Consider the following 16566-nt stretch of genomic DNA (forward strand, 5'->3'; position numbering starts at 1 on the left):
TGACATTATACTGTACTTTAATATTTAAATCTTAAAAGTCTAAATATAAGTCTTATTATCATTTAAGTTAAAAATGTATTTTAATATTATTTACATACTTACTTGATCAACTTTAAACTTTAAATTTGTTGAATTGAAACTGCTTTGAGTATATAAATTTTCTGCCCTTAAATAGTATTATTATTTATTCTAATATACTAAAACTAATAAAACTATTTTGATTGAGGTGAATGTTATTTGATTGTTGTGTATATTTAAGATGGAAATAGTAAATACAAAAATCATGTCTTCTTAAAAATAAAACTTTTCAGTATTAAAAAAAAATATATTTACAACATTAAACATTTATTTTTCACAATATATCATATGAAGATTTAAGATTAAGATAATCAAAATCCCCAAGGATCTAATACTTGTTCATTAGACTCCATTAAGCAGACAGATGATTCAGCAATCTTTGCTAATAACTTCTTAAGATCAGCTTGAGAGAATAACTGAAACAAGCAATAAATCACATATTAAATTATTTAAATTTATAAAACGTTTCTAATGTCTATTACTTGATAGAATTTATTGGTCTTGTCTGTTATGTAACTAGCTAATTTGATACATTCAGTATACTTTTCAGCGCTATGCAATATAGTATGTAGAAGCATAAAAATCTGAAATAAAAATAGGAAATTCTTAGTACCATACACAACTTTATTGGTAAGTAATTTCGAAAAAAAACTTCATAGTAAATACTGAATCACTGACCTTAGGAATACAAATAGTTCGCAAGAGTTCAAAATGTTCATGACGATTTTTGTCCTCATTTTCGTGGTCAACAAGCCACCCGTTAGGGAAGAAAAGTAAATTAAAGAGTTGTTCAACAACAATCTGAAAATTGAAAATAATGCTTAACCACAGTCCATTATTTTAAACACTACAAAATAGCGAGACATACTTGTGATGAACTGGCTACATTCTTCTTCCAGTTGCTCAATGCAATTTGATACTGTTCCATGTTGTGATCGTGGATCAATTTTTTAGCATAATCTGCATTTCCATGTAGTTTGATTGGTTCAATTGGTTTGGTCTGATGATATTCATGAAACCATTCAGCAAATCCTTCTTCAGCATCCTGATTAAAAAATGCATTAATTATTTTATAAATAAATTCTTAATTGACATTCAAAATTTTAGAAAATAACTTACCAAATAACATTTATATGCTAAATATTCCAAGACAAGTGATTGTATTTTTTTAGAAACTGATACCATATCAAATTCCAAGAGTTTTTCAATATCAATATCAGCGTTATTCATTAATCTATTAATTGAATCTTTTTGAACCTAAAATTTTACTTAAGATATTATATTTTTACTTGACCAGAATAATATAATATACCTTATTAAATGCTAGACGGGCTGCTTGGATTTTTCCTTGAGCAACAAAATTACGTACAACTGCATTAATTTGTACAAATGCTTCTTCAACTTGATGAGGATAATAAATTATCCAATCTAATGCAGAAATAAGTTCATAGTCATCACTGGTAATTTCCGAAAATAGATCTTGGCCAGAAGTCATATTAGTGAATCGATTTCTATAATTTTTAATTGCATTAAAATAATTTATTATAATAAAATATACAAATTATTAACCAATTTTCCGATTTTTAAGACAACTCTATATTCATAGTTATTGGATGAATAAAAATGAATAATTCAAACGCAGAAAATACATTGTATTTAAGATTTTTGTCACAAAATAAATTTGTAGGAACATTACATAAAAATTATTAAATACTTATAAACTATTGCGATTCACGGCTGTAGATACCATTTACTGTTATATTATTTTAAGTCAATTTTGTAATCTAAATTCAAAATAACATAAGTATATATGGTCAATAGAACCTAGTATCAAGCATATAAAAATATTGCAGTATAGCTATTGTCAACAATTTAAATTCTTGTAATACACAATTTCACTTAAAAAAAAAATTTGGAGTTATCACAATAAAAAGAAAATAGCTGTGAATTTCCCGTAGAATATTGACCATACTACAATCTACAATAGTATTTCATTAAAGAGACAAATACGTGGAACACAAAAACTGATTATGCTTGGAAGCAGTTGGTTCTTATATATGTTATATATTTTATCAGGCAAACCTAGGTTATTTTGATTTGTATATTGCAAAATTATTTAAATATATTAAAATTCAATGTTAATTCAAGATAGCTGTAATAACAGAATTAAGAAGTTTACTGAAAAATAATATAAGTAAATGCAATTGCTGATAAGTTCTGAATATTCTACAACTAATATAAAAAAAAGATGTAAAAGAATAATATTTTACCTCATTAATAATAAAAAAAAGTTACTAAATGTTAATAAAAATAAATAAATTATTAATAATCAAAAAAAGCAATAAATACCTATATGTTTCAACAATACGTTTAGTTATCTCTTCAACAGGAAGAGAAAACTTTTCTGCAGCCAACAATCCTTGAGTTCGCTGTTCTGTTAAAACACTTTTTTCTAGAAACTTGGAATATATAATAATTTGACTAGTTTGTTCCAATTGAGATGTGTAATAAGCTACCAACAATGAATCATTCATTGGAATTAAGACCTAGCAAATAATATAATTGGATTAAATTCATATAATATAATATGTTGTGTAGTGTTTTAAAAATCAAATATACCTCTATATATTTTTGTATTATTAAATTTGCAGCCAGCTCATCGTGTTGAATTCCAGCCCATCGAATGACTAAGATTAAATGTGCAAGGAAACGCAAAAATTGAGGATCCGATTCCAAACTATTTTCAGCCCAATCTGCCATGATGTTCACTAATTCACGAAACTGATTGGTCATAAAATACTGCTGAATTTGACGTCTGGGTTTATGTGCTTCCTGACGTACTGCCAATTTAGGGTTGGATTTCAATTCAGCTATAATATCGTCCATTGTCATTCTATAAAATAAAAGCATTTATATAAGTTTAAATTTACAGAAAAAATAACTGAAAACAAAAAAATATCCTATTACTTATATTCCCAATATTTTTCTGGCAAACTAATAAAACTGCTGGACTTGTGTGTTTGTATGTGACTTTCAACAGCAACATTAACTATAGTATGAAGATGTGCCCATAAAATATCCTCCCATCGGTTACAGACAGGCAAGACAGCATCAATGTTTCCACATAATATGCCAATAGTAGCTCTCCAATACGGAGAATTTTTATGGTCTGATGATATTTTCCAAGCACAAGCCTTCCAAACATCTCTATAATTTATGATGACAAAATATATTAATTAAATTAACTGTTTTGTAATAGATATAAAATAGAATAAATACCTATTTGGATTCCCAAGTATTTCATCTGAAGGATTCTGTTCTTCTTTGGGCTTATAAAATGGATCATGATACAACCGCCATCCTTCCATTATTGCTGACCTCCAAAACTGACCATACTGACAACACAACAATTCAGCCTTTTCTAATCGACCACAACGAATCTCATTAAACACTTGGGTTAGAAGTCTATCATCGTCAACCTATTAAATAATAATTTCAAAAACATAATAGAAAATTAATTATATTAACTATTATTTTAAAACAATGAAATATTTATGATCTATACTCTATAAAGTTATAAAAATCAATACCAAAATAATTGAAATAAGTTGACCTCAAAATTATGGATAATTCCAAACCAGTTTGAATTTAAAAATTTTAACTTTTTTTTTTTTAATTGTATAATCATTCTAGTACATATTGTACATTGTAAATACATTAATTTCAAATATGCATATTATATATAAAGAAGTAATAAAAAATATTTTTGATGATCTTATTTTAAACTAAAATTATAGTAAATAAAAAACAAATTAAGAAGTTCTAATTTTATGAACTAAACAATTTCAAATAAAGCATCGAAAAATGACTTAGTATTTAGAAACCATAACTATGTAGTAAAAAACTGTTGACATGGGAAGGATCCCAGCAATATTTTTAATATTAAAATTATGGTTGAAAATTCAAAATAGTAGATCATCTAATTTATTTGAGGAACAAATACTAACTTTATAATTCATCAATTTTTATTAATTTTATTTAGGGTTTTTTAAGGGAAAAATTTAACTTCAATATTTTTAAGACTATCAAAAGACGAGACCTTGCTGTTAATGCCATTGTTCCTACATATAAATCATCAGTAAAATATTAAAAGTAAAACATTTGAAAGGTTTATTCATTTTTAAAAAACATTGTTGCATTATAACTGTTTAGAGTTTTTATATTAAGATACAGTAAGTTTATGATTTATAACAAGTTATTTTATATAATATTTTATTATACAAAACCTAAATAATAATAAATAATAGCATAAATAAAAACATACCTGGTCTAGATCGTGAATAGATCTTGATTGTCTGTTAGGTGCATCTGGATCTAATTTAGTGACCATAGCCCCGGAACTTTGATATATTAATTCTTTTTTCTAAAATTGTACGAAATAAATAATATTATTAGGTAAATCTTTAATTTTTATTTAAATTGTTAAAAAAGAACCTGATTATATTAAATTATACTAGGATACATACCAACAGTTGGCCTAAAGTATTTGGCCAAGCAACTTCCTCGTCAGAGAAATGTTTTGCATCTTTCATGAATTCATTTTCCATATTTTCAGCAGCACAATGTTCTAGCCAATCGACAATTCTTTGGATCTGAATATAAATTAATTTTAAACACATTAAAACGTATAATGTAAGATAAACATTTTTTTTATTATCTATAACACAAATTAAAATTACCCCTTTTAATTTCTGATCTTCTTTGAATAATGCATCTGCTAAATCTCGATCACTAACTATATTATCAACTTTTTCAGACTCTAAATGTTGTACTTGAAATAGTGTTAACAATAAACGCCATGTATTCAATTCTTGTTCTAACCAATCTGCATTCTACAAGTATACAAAGTAACATAGTAAATTAAAATAAATTAAATTATAAAATTATATAATTTTTGTTTTACTTGATTTTGATCTTTTAGAATGGATATGGTGTCTATACAATTGTCAATAAAATATTGAAGTATTTCTAAAAGTTGTAAAGGTGAACTAATGCGAAATGCTTGAAGAACATCTAGAAACTGATTGTATAACCCATTTTCAGCTAATAAAATATAATACAAATTATTTAATTTTTATTTATTATTTTTTTTGTATAACTTAACAGAGAAAAGTATAATAGTTTAAAAACTTACAATTTAATTTTGGTTGAATTGTAGGTGTATCAAATATAGCACTAAGTTCCCCAGGTGTTAATGAAACAGACAAATTGAACTGAGATTTTCTAAATTTTGATTTAGTCAAATCATCGGTAAAATCCATTTGAGATTCATTCTGGCCTGTAAAATACGCATATTATCGTGGTAATCATTCAAGGTTTCTAATAATAATATTAAATATTTGAATATAATATATAAATGCGTTTACTAATGTCAAAATCTGCAAATATTGCAGCTCTTGTAGAATCATCCATGATTTTGTTTGGATTATTAATTATTATAATAACACGTGTGTATAAACGGAATTACGACAATTTAAAATTTAAAACATCAAACAGTTACTGAGTTTACACTTAACGACTTAACTCTTTATAGTTTATGTTTTGAGTTGAAACAGAACAGATAACTGATAAGGATAACTCGCACGCCGGAACCCAAGGAAATAAATAATATTCTCTGATTGGTCACAATAAAATCAGTGTAGCTAAAATAGCGGAATTATTTGTCTAAATTATTGAACTGATATGATACAATATTATTGTATATACTTTAAAATATCTATTCTGAAGATCCAAAATCGTAATGTACTTAATGTACTTTTGAACTTTTTTATCTTAATTCGTGACTTAAATTAATAAAAACGACAATATTTTTACACTACTTGTACATTTTACAGTTTACCATTTAAACACTATTTTACAGTCTATGCTAGTTGCTAAGCAATTCAATTAATTTCAAATATCATTTATTATAATTTACGCATGCATTTATTATTATACTACTTTACCGAGTTTACCGGATACCTTTTTTAGGAAATTTACAGAAACAATAGCGAATTCGAGAATTTAACTTTCGGAATTCTTTTTTAAGTTATAGACATTTGAAGGTGGTCGATTTTACGATACCTACTGCTAAATAGCTATCTTTGATTTCATTGTATAGGTACATCATACAAAATATTGTGATGCATTGGAAAACATGATCTAACAGGGGTGTCAAATTTGCCTAATGTGACTGGTCAAAAGTTGCTTAATTTTTATTTTTGGGGTTCTTGCATGTCATTAAATTATAAAAATATTATAAATGCTTATAAACAAGAAAAATATTAAAAATGTGTTAATTTAAATGTATATTTATTTTATATTTTGTTAATAAACAAATAAGATGTTTAATATACCTAAGTAATACTAGTATTTTATTTTTCGTATGTCTTCAACATTTTTTTGCATGCCATTTTAGGTACATGTGTCACGAATTTCGAATTTACCATCCAAGATCTACTATTTATAATTAATTACTACTGCACTTGCGGGAATTGGTAACAAGTTTTTAAGGGGATCTGGATGATTAAAAACAATTTCGAAGTGATGAATGTATCGATTCTACAATGATATATTATGTGTGTGTTTGTGTGTGTTTTTTGTATCTGTATATTGTACGATAACTTGTGGAAGTAATTAAAAATTCAGGTGTGGTTTCCGTTGGTAAATTGAATATCCAAAATATCCGTGGTGCATCATAGAGGTCAAAAGTAAGAAGTTTCCAGCAGTCTTAAGAAAAAATCAATTTTTTATATTGCTGTTACTCAAAAACAAATCACTGTAAATACTCGACATTTTCACTAAATATTTATATTAGCGTAATATATACATGGTTACATTTTCAAAATATTTTAGATTTTTTGAGCTATTTATAGACAGTTGAATTTTTGATTTTTCTAAATATTTATTTTTGGAATGTCGAAAAAAAAATTTTGGGAGAAACTTGAAAATTTAATAGAAAGTTTTTTATAAGTTGTTAGTTTAAATTTTACGAAACATGTTAAAATCGTGAAAACTTGCAAGTAATTTTATCGTTAAAAATTCATAAAATGTTTAGTAAGTAGGTATTTATAGCTAAGTTAAAAAATATATAGAAAAAACTTGAGTTATATTAAGTATAAGAAAAAATGTTATGAGCATATGAACTTAAAATTTTTACAAAATCGTGTAACGATAAAAATTTATCGTCAAACGATTTTAAATATTTGTTATTATTTAAAAAGTATAAGTCGTAGATACTTGAAGTTTTCACAAGTTTTTGCCATTTTCTTTACATGATTTAATTTTCAACATATTTTACTTCTTTTAAAGTTGTTTAAAGGTATTTGAAATATTTGTTCCCCCCAGGTCTCCCTCCAATATCCACCTATGTCAGATCATGGGTTTCAATAAAATACCGATCAGAAATCAGAATTTAATGTGAATTACAGTTGTAAGTAGTTATTTATTTATTTTTTAATTTTAATTTTATGTTTTAACTTCAAAAATTAAGCACGACAAGTGCTACGAACGGTATTCAAAAACAAACTGATTGATTAAACATTATAATACGTTATTTGAAGACACTGAAAGCAGTGAAAGTTTAAAACAATTAGGTACAGTGATTTCTAAAATACAAGAAATAAATTTATTTTTAGTTACATTACAATAGAAAAGATGTTGTCCACTGACAAAACTCTCATGATGTCGCATTATAGTGTTAGGGATTTAATAAATCCCTGTCCCAGCTACAACTATATTTTTAACCGACTAAGGTGATTGTCTGGGATATTTTCTCCGCCTTGACTGTCAAGTATAAGCGGATTGGTATGTGTGGCTAGTTTGGCGTGAAACTTACATTTTATAGTGATTAAATGCTATACTGTGTTGATGGTCTTAATGTTTAAGTTATTGTAGAATGAGGTTTTGGAAACATACCAAAGGACAAAGATTAGTTAATGGAGGGTAATAAATCGAAATGCTTGAATTGTTCTAGTTTGTAATAGTTTTGAACAACTCCATGTTCCTATATTTGTACCTATTTAATAAGCCCAAATGGGTCTTACTATTGATTTCTAAAATGGTAATTTAATTACTGAGGAAAAGATTTGATTTAAGAATAGGACGAAAAAGATGTAGTACCTATACTGTTTAGTGTTTTTCTTATTAATCTTAAATATGGGTCCCCAGGTTTATCTATATGATCAGGTTTAAATATTCATTTGGGTTTCGACTCCAAAAGATAAACGATAGCAGAGATTTTTCTTCTTAAGGTGAAAGATACATGAAAAGATTTTTTAGCGTCTTTGTAAGGTTAACAATATTTCTAAAGTAAGTACTTACATATTTTGTTCTTTATGAGCACCTACTTTCAGAATTATAAAACTACGGTGGTATAGATGGCGCTTCCATTACTTTTCAGAGGCATAGTTGAACCATAAAATATCATTTCTGCTGTATGCAATATTGCGTTTATTGTAGGAGTACTTACAAAGCTAAAGACTTTTATTATTTAGAAATCTTCGAATTTTTTTAAATCACAATAAATTGATAACACATTAATTATTGATTTCTATAAAATACCATTATGCTATGCTCACATTATATTATATTACTATATTCTAAAATTTGCATCACGATTTCCATAATTTAATATAGAGCATTGTTATAAAGATACCTGTAAACATTTTTCCGCTATTTTCGATCAACGTTGCTCACAGTGTAATACAATATCGTTTTATTATTAGTTAGGGCTCGGATTTTTAAGCATACCTAATAAGTAATAAGCAACTAAAAAAGCACATGTTTGTTTTAAAAAAGCAAAAAAAAAGCATGACCAAAAATTAACACGAAGTACATAAAAAAATGAATGAAAAATTTTTAAAAATTAATTTAAATTTAAAAAGAATTAGGTATTTACCATGTATTTCCCTAGATTTTCAGTAGTGAAATTGACTCTATTGTCCGAAAAAATATTTTTTACGTAGAAAACGAACTCTACATCTACTGAAGTGATTGTTATACTTCATACAAAAGGTTTCTAATTACAACACTAAATCTTAAATTTAATTTATACGTTTGAAAACACTTTTGCCCAATTTCCAAAAAAATGCGTATTGTACGTAATTAACGTAATTGTACGTTTTTGTACGTAATTGTATTTGATAGTCAGCTACCTTATATTATATTCATTAGTATTTTTTAAAATTTATTTTTATCAATCTTTTAAATTAAATATACACTCAAAGTAAATTGTATACAGGGACTGTATTTCTTTAAATCAGCCTATAATAGTGAGATTCTCACTATTATATATAATTATAATAAAATAATCTACTTTGTGTTTCACTGAGCCATCATTATCCTCTACGGATCTCGCAGTTTATCTCTTAAATCAGACTGCATATATATTATATTATTATTATAATCTGTAGAGATAATAAATTGTACTATAATAGAGCAGTGAGCTAATACAACACACATATTATATTACTAGTACAGTAATTACACGAAATTATCCCTCACACACACACACACACACACACTTTATCATATTATTATACATTAGAGATAAATTTAGGATAGAGTGTTGGTGAAGAGGTGTCATATTATATATACACATATAGACCTCACGGTGTGTGTGTGTACACCGAGAGAGGGAAAATGATTTTTTCTCCCGATAAGATATACCACAACGTCCACAACATTGACAGTTCGGTTGTCAGAGGGTTCCAGTTCAATTACTTGGCCCGTCAGTATACATAGTATATATTGTATATATAGCGTTTGAGCTCGTAGCATAGTACACAGAACACACACCTACCCCGAGGGTATACAGCATACGCATGCGGACTTAGCGCGAAGTTTCGACATTTTTCTCTATCGTCGTATATAATAACAAATATATTATCACGGGCTTCGCGTGTGTGGAATCATTTGCTGTACATCCGTCCACACGACGGAAAAAAAGATTTTAATAAAATAATAATAATATCTATCTGAAAAAAACTACTATAAATAATACATATAGGTACATATTTTTTTGTATTAAAAAATAAAACAATTTCGAAAAGAAATAATTTTTCATCTTAATACTGGCACTATAATATAAGGTGTATAAGGACTTTGAGTTGGGAAAAAAATAAGAAAATATTTATATACTCAGTTAAAAATAATGAGAAAATGAGAAAAAAATAAAAAAATAGTATTTTTATAACACGATCATGTTGCAATAATAGAAATAAAGAACAAATAAGTACTAAAAAATATCAAAGAAAACCATTTGAAAAAAATAAGAAATATACTGACGTAGGTAAGACCAACACATCACGCAGCGCAACAAAAAACGCGACGAACGAATTTCCTCGCCCGCTTCCACATCGAGCGACGTTTGATTTTTACCGGCGTAATCTCGTCTGCGGGCTCTGTCGCAGTTGTCAACGAATCACTGGAAACTAGCGTCGGTGCAATGCAATCGATTTCGGTAGTCTCGTAAAAAACTTTATCCGTATAATGGATCGCAATGTTTGGCATTGAATACCATAATCTCCCCGGCAGACGAACGGCGACGTCTCGGCTCGTCTTGGCATCCTGCAGTTCGCCCGATCCGTCGTGTTTTGGTCCTTCAGAAACCTTCCGATCGGACGTGACCGACGGCGATGGGATCACGTCTTTTTCCGCGGCAGCTGCTGGTGGCACCACCACAGCCGCGTTCACCAACCCGATGTTTGTTTCCCGCATTTGAGGTTCGGCGCAGTTTTCCGACTCGAGCGGTTCTGCGGAAATTTGCTGTACCGCAACGGCTGCAGTCGGCGTTTGGACCGCGGCTGCAGTGTCATCACCGGTTGTTATAGACGCCGTTAAATTCGGCATCGACCCGTAAAGTCGTTTTACAGTCGATAAATTTTCACAAGTCGAGACTTTTTCTGTTTGTCCGTCTTGCGGTTTCATTATTGGTTCGGAAGTCGAGGCCGTCGATGGGGACGAAGACTGCAGAGTCTTGTCGTTCTCGTCGTTTTCGGATGTAATGTTCTGCATGTTTATAATACGTAAATGTATAATTACGTTATAAAGCTTTATGCTTTCAAAATAATTGAACGATTATTAAACGTACGTTTTTTAATAATATTCAATACTGTGAAGAGTATGAAGGCTGAATTGATACTGTGAGATTTTATACCGACAATAGGTATTATATTTATTTCAAAACTATATGCAGTTGCCAATAGCAACAATACAGATGTGTGTATAGTTTGTGTGTAATATGACTACTATCCATTAAAAAAGGTGCGTATCTAATTATTCTATCATTGAATTAATCAACTTTAATAGCTTTATTTTAATATATTTATTGAATAATATTATAGTATGATATAGGTACAGCATAAGAATGTATAGTGTCCCATAGGCCATAATTAATTTTTTCATATAAGTTTTTACGCTTTCTCAGTTCTGTAAGTAAAGAATATAATACAATAAAAAAAGTGTTTAAAAACTATAGCACCTGCCACCTACTATATGTATTTTTTGTAATAATATAAAAGTTATAAAAAAAGTCTGATTAGTATAACTTACTATCATACTTAAACTACGAACAATTTAGGAATAGCACTGCATAACATCGTGTAACTTGTCTGGATAATTAATAATAATATAATATGTAGGATGTATAGGTACTCTTACTCAGTCAAATAGATGGATATGATGACTAAAAAGTGTCAATTTTAACGTTGTCAAAGCAGTCGACTAAAATATTTATACTTAGGCTTACATTATTTTTAAAACTGTAGGATTTTAACATGACTTTTAACAAAAATAAGTTTTTGTTGATTTCCAAAGTCTATTTGTCTAAAGTCTTATCTGTTTTAAAAAAAAAAGCTTCCTCTAAAATTTGTCTAACACAAAAATTATACTGCCCTGTGAAATTACGTCACTTAAATATACGTCAATGGTCTTAGCTGCTGAAAGTATTATGTTTTCAGTATATACGAATACGATCTTTAATATCTCCTAAATATCTGCGATAGACGATAGTCAACGCGCAAAGAAATGATTACAAGAAAATTTGGTTTCTGGGAGATAATAATTATATCAAAATTATTTACAAATATACATACTTTAGATGTACATAAGTACTCGTAAATTTATACCTAAGATATTAATTAATAACTAAATGTTTTTTTAATGACAAAAATATGTTGTATAAACTTTGCAAATTTGTATAGATGTTAAGAAATTGAATTATCTTTAATAATTACGTATGCATTTGTATTTTTCATGTAAAGGAAGATGCTGACAACAAAATTAAAGAACAAATAGAAAAAAACGGTAATGTTCATTTAATATATTATTTAACAGTAAAACATCGTCGTCAATAGAAAAAATACACATTTTAGATCCTGAACGAAGTGATGAATGTATTGATTTTACAATGATTTATGTATTTATTATTTTTTTTTTTGTGTGTCTGACGTCTGTGCACGGTATAATTAGTCGAAATAATGCTTCAATTTCAAAATTCGGGGGTGGTTTCCGATGGCAAAGTGAATATTCTTGGTGAATTATACAGGTTAAAAGTAAAAATGTTCCAACAGTTTCAATAAAATGGAAAAAAACAAAAAAAAAAAGTGACGGACAAACGGGAATTTTTATGCAAAATCAGTTTTTGACCAACTCAATTTTTTTATATAATTGTAACTCATAAACTAATCACTGTAAATACTTCAAATTTTCACCACATGTTTATATTAGCGTTATCTATATACACGATTAAATTTTCAAAATACTTTGACTTATTGGAGCTAGGTATTTAAAGATAAATGAAATTTTCGATTTTTCTAAAAAAATTTTTTGAAGTGTTGATAAAAAAATGTTGGGTTCCCAAAAAAACTTTTAAAAACATTTGATACAAAGTTCCTCATAAGTTAGTCTTATGGTGATTTAAAAATTATATATATATATGCACCTTTTTTTTTATCAACATTTTAAATTCAAATATTGACAAAAATTCGTTAAAATCATGGATATTTGCAAATTATTTTGTAGTTATAATTCATAACAATTTTAAACTTTAAATTTTAGAATTTCCAGTATTTCCACCGGGTCCGCCTGCAATATACGTCCGAAAAAACACAAAATTCGTGTTCAAATCGTTATCATATAATGAAAAAAATGGATATTATACTTTTGAGTATTACCCATTTATGAAGGTGCGTACCTAATTAATCTATCATTAAATTAATCGACTTTAATAGCTTTATATTAATATATTTATTGAATATTATATATCATTTTAGTTTATCATTCTAATTGGCCAACATCAGGATTTTGCGAACCCGTTCATTTTTCCAAACACCTTTATTACAATTAATGATAATATATTATGTATAACCTAACTAAAAGCTGTATAATATACAGTGTATATAACAATATAATTTATATCCATCCTGCAAACATATATATTATATGTATTCTTTTCTGACGAGTTGTGTATTTACACAAAATTAAATTTAAAATCGTTCATGTGATAGTTTAAAAAAAATATATAGGTACCCTTAGGATAAAGAACATAATAAGTTGCAATAGTTGCATTTATATTATACATGCTTGACTTTTGCTTTTTTATATCCTAATAGTATTTAAACAGTGTTTTTAAAATTATTCAATTATTTTGTTTTTAACTTTCCAATTCCTGTAATATTTTTGTATTAATTTAATTTTGATTCCCTAGAGTTAGGTCCATAATTTATGCTATAAACCCGCTCCCCGACATTCTCTTTAATTTAAAAAAATTGCACGACGATTGAATAAGTAGTTTCGGAGATTAGCCCGGACAAAAAAAAGCGACTTAATTTTATAAAGTAGTATAGATATAGATATTGTAACTATTTTACTTTATGTATCCTGCAATGACAGGCCTAAACAAACAAAACAATATTCGTCTTTCATAAGCCAACAAACCTGTGTCTCTTAATCTATTATAGGTTTATCTATTTTATGTTAAATTTGAATATTATTATACAGCAAGTGTATACTTTACTATACAATGTAGTAAATAACATTTAAAAATAATTTAAAATTGTTCATATGGTTCGAAAAAAAATGTATTTTCATTACACACAAACTATACAAACATCTGTATTGTTGTTATTGGCAACTGTATATAGTTTTGAAATAAATATAATACCTACTGTCGGTATAAAATCTCACAGTATCAATTCAGCCTTCATACTCTTCACAGTATTGAATATTATTACAAAACGTACGTTTAATAATCGTTCAGTTATTTTGAAAGCATAAAGCTTTGTAACGTAATTATACATTTACATATTATAAACATGCAGAACATTACATCCGAAAACGACGAGAACGACAAGACTCTGCAGTCTTCGTCCCCATCGGCGGCCTCGACTTCCGAACCAATAATGAAACCGCAAGACGGACAAACAGAAAAAGTCTCGACTTGTGAAAATTTATCGACTGTAAAACGACTTAACGGGTCGATGCCGAATTTAACGGCGTCTATAACAACCGGTGATGACACTGCAGCCGTGGTCCAAGCGCCGACTGCAGCCGTTGCGGTACAACAAATTTCCGCAGAACCGCTCGAGTCGGAAAACTGCCCCGAACCGCAAATGCGGGAAAACATCGGGTTGGTGAACGCGGCAGTGGTGGTGCCACCAGCAGCTGCCGCGGAAAAAGACGTGATCCGATCGCCGTCGGTCACGTCCGATCGGAAGGTTTCTGAAGGACCAAAACACGACGGGTCGGGCGAACTGCAGGATGCCAAGACGAGCCGAGACTTCGCCGTTCGTCTGCCGGGGAGATTATGGTATTCAATGCCAAACATTGCTATCCATTATACGGATAAAGTTTTTTACGAGACTACCGAAATCGAGTGCATTGCACCGACGCTGGTTTCCAGTGATTCGTTGACAACTGCGACAGAGCCCGCAGACGAGATCACGCCGGTAAAAATCAAACGTCGCTCGATGTGGAAGCGGGTGAGGAAATTCGTTCGTCGCGTTTTTTGTTGCGCTGCGTGATGTGTTGGTCTTACCTACGTCAGTATATTATAGAATTTATATTTATATTTATAGAATTTTAAATCAAATGTAATGAAGTTGAACATAGAAATATATGACTGTATTATTATAGTCGAATAAGTTTTATAAGAAAATATAATTCACAAAATTATTTGAATCGATTGATTTAAGAATATATACCTGAGTACAACTGTACAAGTAGGTACGTAACATTTCATAATATGATAACTCATATACGTTTGAACACTGTATAAACTATACAGTGTATTTTCTACATATTACCAATAAAAATAATATGATAATATAATAATATTATTAACATAATATGATAGTTATCATATAAAATGTTACATGCTTGTACAGTTGTACTTATACATTCTTAAATCAATCGATTCAAATAATTTTGTGAATTATATTTTCTTATAAAACTTATTCGACTATAATAATACAGTCATATATTTCTATGTTCAACTTCATTACATTTGATTTAAAATTCTAGATTTATTTAAATCTCATACCTATATACTCATATAATCATCAAATTAAATTCACATTTAGTCAAATACAATTCTATTTTTGTATATATATATATATATACACATAATTTAAAAAATAAACTCTGTTTTGTTAAATGTACCTAAAGATACTTAAATATATGATAATATATAATCTGTGACGTGAATATAGGGTGGCCTAGGTAGCTCATTTCGACAGGACACGGAACCTTCAAGCTCAAAATTTAAATTAACGAGACGAAAAATGTAATTACTTTCATAATAATGATATTTTTGTATTAATTTCTTATTTCACATTTATTTTTAAAACAATTTATTAAACATGTATTTATTGAATAAACATATTGTATTTATAATAACTTGTTTTATTTAATAAACATTATACATTTTCAGTTATTTTAGTGTTTAGATTGTTTAGAAGGTACCTACTCATATTATCTGATACAATCATTTCTAAATAACTAATTAGTAATTGGTAATGTTAAAATTTTATCTTATTTGTTACACGGTTATAACTTAAAAGATATTAATTATATATTGATATTCATAAATTAAAATAAAAGATTGTCTTTATCAAACTGTAGAAACCACGGTTACTATAGAGCTTCTAATATATCTGAAATACATAACGGTGTAAAAAATATATATATATATATATATATATATATATAATAGTGGTCCAACAAAATGTAGTTTACAACAAGATTGTGCTTCTCATGCATAATTTAAAAATTTAAATTTATTCTAGAATAGTACAACTAAACAAATAACAGAAATATCCTTTTTTAGATTAGTAAAAAGAGTTTAAATTTTTGAAAAAAAAAAAAAATTTTTTTTTTTTTTAAACTTTATAATTTTATTTTATTATTAAAAACCTAAAATATTAAAAAAAAAAAAAACTGAATCCAACA

At 27.9% G+C, this 16566-nt stretch overlaps 2 protein-coding genes across 2 annotated transcripts; one reads left to right on the forward strand and one right to left on the reverse strand.

The window, feature by feature from the left end:
• Positions 1-304: 304 nt before the first annotated feature.
• On the reverse strand, positions 305-5697 carry LOC114131891 (nuclear pore complex protein Nup107). Its single transcript, XM_027997215.2, has 16 exons — positions 5505-5697; positions 5273-5416; positions 5042-5181; positions 4818-4970; positions 4605-4730; positions 4403-4501; positions 3358-3557; positions 3046-3285; positions 2698-2971; positions 2428-2624; positions 1391-1589; positions 1198-1335; positions 947-1123; positions 757-879; positions 561-662; positions 305-494 (listed from the first exon to the last, which is right to left on the reverse strand). Exons 1-16 carry the CDS (start codon positions 5548-5550, stop codon positions 390-392), a joined length of 2463 nt encoding a protein of 820 aa, XP_027853016.2. The 5' UTR covers positions 5551-5697; the 3' UTR covers positions 305-389.
• Positions 5698-11360: 5663 nt separating this feature from the next.
• LOC126550354 (uncharacterized) lies at positions 11361-16014 on the forward strand. The gene is made up of 5 exons (XM_050201719.1): positions 11361-11382; positions 12381-12423; positions 13177-13304; positions 14439-15158; positions 15828-16014. The coding sequence occupies exons 3-4, from the start codon at positions 13299-13301 to the stop codon at positions 15138-15140; spliced, it is 708 nt and encodes a 235-aa protein (XP_050057676.1). The 5' UTR covers positions 11361-11382; positions 12381-12423; positions 13177-13298; the 3' UTR covers positions 15141-15158; positions 15828-16014.
• Positions 16015-16566: the final 552 nt, after the last annotated feature.

Source organism: Aphis gossypii, chromosome 2 (assembly GCF_020184175.1).
Source record: "Aphis gossypii isolate Hap1 chromosome 2, ASM2018417v2, whole genome shotgun sequence".
Taxonomy (NCBI): Eukaryota; Metazoa; Arthropoda; class Insecta; order Hemiptera; family Aphididae; genus Aphis; species Aphis gossypii.

What these genes read in the sequence shown, in the direction of transcription:
- LOC114131891 (XM_027997215.2), bottom strand. Translation starts at nt 5,550, where the DNA reads ATGGATGATTCTACAAGAGCTGCAATATTTGCAGATTTTGACATTA. An exon ending in CGTATTGTTGAAACATATAG is followed by an intron (nt 1,590 to 2,427) that starts GTATTTATTGCT and finishes TAAAAATTATAG; the next exon opens with AAATCGATTCACTAATATGA. An exon ending in TAGCATATAAATGTTATTTG is followed by an intron (nt 1,124 to 1,197) that starts GTAAGTTATTTT and finishes TTTTTTAATCAG; the next exon opens with GATGCTGAAGAAGGATTTGC.